Raw genomic sequence first — 7,500 nt, 5'->3', positions numbered from 1 at the left:
CAATTAGGACATAGTTCAGGGCGCAATCACACCAACCATGTCTCAGGGCTCAGATGAATTATACAAATCACAGGTGTCTGAGATTAATCAGAAGCATTGTGAAACCAGATATAGGAAGCAATGCAGACCTTCAACTTCCTGTGGATATCCTGTGGAGATAATTTGACCCCTCTCTTTCTGCCCCCCACCCCTTTGCTCCTCTCTCTCCTCTCCCCCTGCCCTCTCTCTCCCCCTCTATTTCCTCTCCCCTCTCCCCTCTCTCTCCTCTCTCCCCTTTCCCCTCTCTCTCTTCTCTTTCTTCTCCCCTCTCCCCCTCTCTCTCCTCTCTCCCTGTCCCCCTCTCCTCCTCTCCCCCTCTCTCCCCTCTCTCTCCTTTCCCCTGTCCCCCTCTCCTCCTCTCCCCCCTCTCCCCTCTCTCTCCTCTCCCCTCTCTCTCCTCACCCCTCTCGCTCCTCTCCTCCTCTCTCTCTCCCCCTCTCCCCCTCTCTCTCTCCCCCCTCCCAGATCACACTGGTGGAGTCAGCCCTGTTCCTGCTGCAGTATGTCTCAGAAGACCTCAACAACCGTGAGAAGATCATCGTCATGGGAGACTGTTGCTACCTCAACCCGCTGGTCAGACGGACCTTCCGTTTCCTGGGTACGTAAAACAAATACAAACAAATCATCTCCATGGTTACCTGTAGATCGCTCACCTGTATATCAGTTACCTGTAATCTATTTTTCTCTCTCTCTCTCTCTCTCTCTCTCTCTCTCTCTCTCTCTCTCTCTCTCTCTCTCTCTCTCTCTCTCTCTGTCTCTCTCTCTCTCTCTCTCTCTCTCTCAGTTCAGTTCAGAATGCTTTATTGGCATGACAGTTCGGGTTGAGCAGTATTGCCAAAGCAGTCCCTATTGAAAGGAAATTTTAACATATGTATCATAGCATTTACGCGGAGTATAACAATAATAATATGGCAGTACAATATAACAGTAGCATAGTAAGAGTAACAGTAACACATAAATGCATGTTAATATACTCTATTTAATTCTATTTAATTATTTAATTATCTCACCCTCACTCACTCTCTCTCTCTCTCTCTCTCTCTCTCTCTCTCTCTCTCTCTCTCTCTCTCTCTCTCTCTCTCTCTCTCTCTCTCTCCCTATCCTTCTCTCACTTTCTCCATCCTTCCCACTCTCTCTCTCTGCCTCCCTCCCACTCCCTCCCTCACCACAGGTGTGTATGCGTTCGGCCTGTTTGTGACGGACATCTTCGTGAACGCGGGCCAGGTGGTGACAGGGAACTTGGCTCCGTACTTCCTGACGGTGTGTAAGCCAAACTACACAGCGCTGGGCTGCGGCCAGCAGGGGGCGTTTGTCACCAGGCCCGGGGCATGCACCGGCAACCAGGAGGAAGTGATGCGCGCCAGGAAGTCCTTTCCCTCCAAGGACGCCGCCCTCAGCGTCTACGCCGCGCTCTACGTAGTGGTGAGAACCAGACCCGGGGGCGTGGGGTAGAGGAGGTGGTTTGGGGTTGGGGGGTAGAGGAGGTGGTTTGGGGTTGGGGGGTAGAGGAGGTGGTTTGGGGTTGAGAGGTAGAGGAAGTGGTTTGGGGTTGAGCGGTAGAGGAGGTGGTTTGGGGTTGAGGGGTAGAGGAGGTGGTTTGCTGTTAATCTCCTTTCATCCCTTAATTTGCATCCCCTCCCCTCCCCTTCTCTGCTCTCGTCTTCTCCCCTCCTCTCCTCTCCTTTCCCCTCTCTCTTCTCTCCCTTCAGGCTATTGTGCCTCATTTAAGGTTGCTTCAGTGGTTACATCTGTCGTCACTCCTCCTCTCTCTCCCTCTCCACCACCCTACCCCTGTTTACTCCTCCTCTCTCTCCCTCTCCACCACCCTACCCCTGTTTACTCCTCCTCTCTCTCTCTCCTTTTCTAGCTCTCTTTCTCCCTCCTCTCCTGTATCTCATTCTCTCTCCTGCACTCCTTCTTTCCTCCTCCGCTCTCCTCCTCCTCGCTTTCTCTCTCTCCCTCATCCTGCCCTGTCCTCCCCTTCTCTCTCTCTGTCTTCTTGTACAGTAGATCATCATATTAACGTGCAGTCAGAGTTGATAGTGATCAGAAATAGAAAGGCCTAGAATGCAACGCCTCAGGGTTGTGATTTTGTACAGGGTTAGAGTCAGTTATGGTCGTAGTGATCATGTGTATCAGACAGAGATGATGTCATTAATCACATCGTCGAAACAGAACCAGGAGGGATATTGAATTGTGTGTGTGTCTCCCTTTGTGTGTGTGTGCATCTTCCTGTGTTTGTGTGTGTGTGTCTGTGTGTCTCCAGATGTACATGACGTGTGTGGTGAGGTCTGGAGGGACTCGTCTGGCCCAGCCTGTGTTGTCTCTCGGCCTGCTGGCCGGGGCGTTCCTCACCGGCATCAACCGCGTGGTCGAGTACCGCAACCACTGGTCTGACGTCATTGCAGGCTTCATCATCGGCGGAGCCATCGCTGCCTTCATGGTGAGGCCGGCGGTTATGACAGGGTTATGACATGGTTATTAAATGGCTATGACACTGTTATTACGTTGTTATTACACTGTTATTACACTGTTATTACACTGCACACACACACACACACACACACATGCAGACACACGCTCATGCACGCAGCACACACGCCATGAAAATTAGAATCAAACTGAATCACATAAGTTCATCATGCTTCATCTGGGAGGGAGGGAGGGAGGGAGGGAGGGAGGGAGGGAGGGAGGGAGGGAGGGAGGGAGGGAGGGAGGGAGGGAGGGAGGGAGGGAGGGAGGGAGGGAGGGAGGGAGGGAGGGAGGGAGGGAAAGGAGAGAGAGGACATGGAGAGAGTATATATCATCTTATGTGTGTGTTGTCATCTCATATCTTCATGTGAAGGAATCAAGAGTGCATGTGTTCAGTAGTGCATGTGTTCAGTAGTGCATGTGTTCAGTAGTGCATGTGTTCAGTAGTGCATGTGGCATGATCACATCCTATCTGAGCAGGAAAAGCTCTATCTCTCCATCGCTCCCTTCATCTATCTGTCCATTTATCCATCCATCCTTTCAACCATTCATCCATCCATCCTTCAAAACATCCAGATATGAGGGCTGCATAGGATGATTCCCTGTCACATGTTCCTTGTTCCGTGTTCCTTGTTCCGTGTTCCATGTTCCGTGTTCTATTCTGTGAGTACCGCTACAGTAGAACCACATGTCCCACAAAAAGATAATTCAGGCTCTGCTAATGGACAAAACACCTAGAGGACACACACACTCTCACACAAACAAACCCAACCACACACACACAAACAAAACCAACCACACAGACACATACAAACACTCACACACACACACACACACACACACACACACACACACACACATGGAGACCCAGATTGAATACATCATTTTGGGCAACAAGTCATGCGTGTGGTTACATAAGCCTTGTTATGAGATGTGAGAGGCTGTGATCTCTCTCTACCTCCTATCCCTCTTGCTCTCTCTACCTTTCTCTCTACCTCCTATCCCTCTTGCTCTCTCTACCTTTCTCTCGACCCCCTATCCCTCTCGCTCTCTACCTTTCTCTCTCTCTACCTCTTTCTCTCACACCCTCCCTCCCTACCTCTCTCTCTTTCTCAGTTTTTTTATTTTGTTTCTGACCTATTTCTCTCTCCACTCCTCTCTTCTCCTCCTCTCCCTCCCTCCATCCTCTCTTCCTGCCCATGCTCATCTCTCGGGATAATAGGTGTGGTCCAAGTAGTCTAACTCCTCCCACTTCCTGGTTGCAGGTGCTGGGCGTGGTCCAGAACTTCAAAGGCAAGCCTCTTCTCAGTGAGATCCCACCTGAGGAGGGCGTGACCCTTGACCCTGTGATGTCATTGCCTAGGATGGAACATAACATGCAGAACTACATTCAGGTTACACAGGTACAGCACAGACGTGAATGTTATCATTGTTATGGCACAGGTACGACACCCTCTGCATGTGGCCGTGCTCCAAGTAGTCTCATCATCTGAGAGTTACATAAGCAGCTGTGTTTACGTCATGCAGGCAGAGGTGAGGAGAGGGGTGAGGAGAGGGGGAGAAGGGGTGATGAGTTTGGAGGAAGAGGGAGGCGGGGGAGAGATACCCTCCTGTAGGGTTACACTCCAACCCTGCTCCTGGAGAGATACCCTGCTGTAGGGTTACACTCCAACCCTGCTCCTGGAGAGATACAGTCTTATTAAAAAGCAGTGACATTCCTGTGTTTTTGGTTTCCATTACAGAACCCTATCACGTTTGCAGAGGTCACATGACAATGAAGTGGTCACATGACACACAGCCCAGGCTGCAGATGGATGCCAGCTAAGACCCCCTGAGAGCATGGTGACTGTTTGAGACAGTCTTCTCTTTCTGCTCCTCTCTCCTTCCTCCTCCTCTTCTCCTTCTCTCCCTTTTCTCCCTCCCTCGTTCCTCTTCTCATTCTCCTGTTTCTCCTTTTCTACTGATGTAGCACCAGGCAAACTCCTGGTCTCTAAACCCTTCATCCCTAACCCTTCACACTTCTTCTTCCTCCTCCTCCTTTTCCTGTTTGCATTTCGATCAATGCTGCTGTTTAAAAATGCCAACATTTTGTACAAAACTTTCTCTTCTATCCTTGTTTAGATGAAATCCCCTATTTTTATAAATGATGTTACAGTAATATACATAAAACCTTTCTCTTGTCCCATGTCTACTGAACTGTGTTGCTCTAGCTTACAGAATGTGTCTGTGAGTGTGAGTGTGTGTGTGTGTGTTTGAGTTTGTGTGAGTTTGTGTGTGTGTATTTCCAACACCTCTCTTCCTTCTATCTTTCCGGCTTAGTCATATTTTGATTCCTTCAGAGAGTTCATCTTTATTCTGTACCTGGTCACCTGGGGTCACCTGGGGTCACCTGGGGTCACCTGGGGTCACCTGGGGTCACCTGGGGTCACCTGGGTCACCTGGGTCCATCATCCTGTTTGTTGTTGCTCTGCTAAGATGTATGAAGTATGTGTTTAGTGCAATCGAGCAATTGTTTTAAACTCACAGGCCAAACATGAGATTCTAGAAGAGGCATGCATGTGTAGCGTTAACAAGTGTTCATCAAAGGTGTTAAGTGGATCCCTGTTTTATATCAGAATATCCTGTTTTATGTGTTGTGTTCGTTTAGCTGCACTTTGATCCAAACTGACTTACAGATGGGGATTTGATTCTGGGACTTCTTGATTTAAAGTCAAATACCCTAACCACTATCCTGATACCTTGCCCTTCTCCCACCTCCCCTCATGTAAGGTCCCGACCTGAATCAAATAACATGACCAGTACATGTATCAAAATCCCCCCATGGAGCCTGCTGGGTCCAGCACCACCATGACCCCTGACCCAGCATAGTTCTGATTGGTCTCCATAAATAAATGTAAACATTAATAAACATGATGTACTCAGGAATGTTTGTCTCTCTGCGTTTCACTGTGACATCACATGTTGTGGTATCACACCGCTGTGACATCACAGAACTGACTGGTTGGCTTGGTGCAGTTTCCATGGTGACTGCTGTTGTTCAAAGGTGTATATGTCTTAATGTTCATGTGTGTATACATAAACATGAGTGTGTGTGTGTGTTTGCTGCTGTAGAACACCAACAGAACACCTTTAGAACACCTAGAACACATACTGTAGCACAGCTCTGGAACACAGAGAACACATACTGTAGCACAGCTCTAGAACACGGAGAACACATACTGTAGCACAGCTCTAGAACACCTAGAACACATACTGTAGCACAGCTCTTGAACACCTAGAACACATACTGTCGCACAGCTCTGGAACACGGAGAACACATACTGTAGCACAGCTCTAGAACACCTAGAACACATACTGTAGCACAGCTGTGGAACACGGAGAACATTTACTGTAGCACAGCTCTAGAACACCTACAACACATACTTTAGCACAGCTCTGGAACACGGAGAACACATACTGTAGCACAGCTCTGGAACACGGAGAACACATACTGTAGCACAGCTCTGGAACACGGAGAACACATACTGTAGCACAGCTCTAGAACACGGAGAACACATACTGTAGCACAGCTCTAGAACCCGTAGAAGAGGCCGCCCTGTGTGGGCTCATGAGAGGACAGCACCAGTCCTGATATAGAGAGACTACATGTGACATGCTGTCTGCCTATTTATAGATGAGCCCACCTCCAGGTCAGCCAGGGCAGCTCGTCCCTCATGGCTCTGGGAGCGCTTGTTTTGCTTGTCCGTGTCTGCCCAGCCCAGAGAGATGTCCACAGGGTAGCTGGGTAGAGAAAGGGGACGTGTCTGGGTGGAGCAGATGAAAGCAGATGCACTTTTACGTAAATACACAAACACATTTAAATAGGAAGATGAAGATGAAAAGCAGTGACCAGAGGAGGAGAGAGGAGAGAGGAGAGAGGAGAGAGGAGAGAGGAGAGAGGAGAGAGGAGAGAGGAGGAAACAGGAAAGGAGGACATTTATCATTTCTAATTCAGTATACAGTTTGAACTGATTCAGATTCACTCAGTCATACAGTTTGAACTGATTCAGATTCACTTAGTCATTCAGAGTAACTTTATTACTGTGCTTTTCACACACATGCACAAACATACATACACACATATGCATACACACGCACATGCACACGCACACACAGAATAAGACAGGGTGGACCACTGCTGCTCCCGCCTACATCCATCAGTAAAAATGTCTGGTTGCCATGGTATCACCAGATTAATTTAATATTGTCACCATGGCAATTCTATGAAGTCTGTATTGGTAAACATCATTGGTCCTTGTCTGCCTTCCTGTAAATGAGTCTGTGTATGTGTGTGTTTTTGTGTGTGTTTGTGTGTGTGTGTGTGTGTGTCAGGTCCAGTGACTGCTAACCCTAAGGGACAGCAGTGTGTCAGGTCCAGTGACTGCTAACCCTAAGAGACAGCAGTGTGTCAGGTCCAGTGACTGCTAACCCTAAGAGACAGCAGTGTGTCAGGTCCAGTGACTGCTAACCCTAAGAGACAGCAGTGTGTCAGGTCCAGTGACTGCTAACCCTAAGAGACAGCAGTGTGTCAGGTCCAGTGACTGCTAACCCTAAGGGACAGCAGTGTGTCAGGTCCAGTGACTGCTAACCCTAAGGGACAGCAGTGTGTCAGGTCCAGTGACTGCTAACCCTAAGGGACAGCAGTGTGTCAGGTCCAGTGACTGCTAACCCTAAGGGACAGCAGTGTGTCAGGTCCAGTGACTGCTAACCCTAAGGGACAGCAGTGTGTCAGGTCCAGTGACTGCTAACCCTAAGGGACAGCAGTGTGTCAGGTCCAGTGACTGCTAACCCTAAGAGACAGCAGTGTGTCAGGTCCAGTGACTGCTAACCCTAAGAGACAGCAGTGTGTCAGGTCCAGTGACTGCTAACCCTAAGAGACAGCAGTGTGTCAGGTCCAGTGACTGCTAACCCTAAGGGACAGCAGTGTGTCAGGTCCAGTGACTGCTAACC

The 7,500-nt window shown here is 49.1% G+C and overlaps 1 protein-coding gene across 1 annotated transcript in view; it reads left to right on the top strand.

Annotated features, from left to right (window-relative positions):
- plppr5a (phospholipid phosphatase related 5a) overlaps positions 1-4,283 on the top strand; it is a 6,879-nt gene extending 2,596 nt beyond the window's left edge. Inside the window, exons 2-6 of the mRNA XM_084707677.1 lie at positions 505-637; positions 1,211-1,461; positions 2,306-2,482; positions 3,777-3,914; positions 4,254-4,283. Coding sequence (XP_084563803.1) covers positions 505-637; positions 1,211-1,461; positions 2,306-2,482; positions 3,777-3,914; positions 4,254-4,283 — 729 coding nt within the window. The remainder of the gene's footprint in view (positions 1-504; positions 638-1,210; positions 1,462-2,305; positions 2,483-3,776; positions 3,915-4,253) is intronic.
- The last annotated feature ends 3,217 nt before the right edge of the window (positions 4,284-7,500 follow it).

This window comes from Hypomesus nipponensis, chromosome 10, assembly GCF_054491055.1.
Source record: "Hypomesus nipponensis isolate SF chromosome 10, ASM5449105v1, whole genome shotgun sequence".
Classification (NCBI taxonomy): Eukaryota; Metazoa; Chordata; class Actinopteri; order Osmeriformes; family Osmeridae; genus Hypomesus; species Hypomesus nipponensis.
The sequence above is the reverse complement of the archived record's forward strand: the minus strand, read 5'-3'. Positions and strand labels throughout refer to the sequence as shown.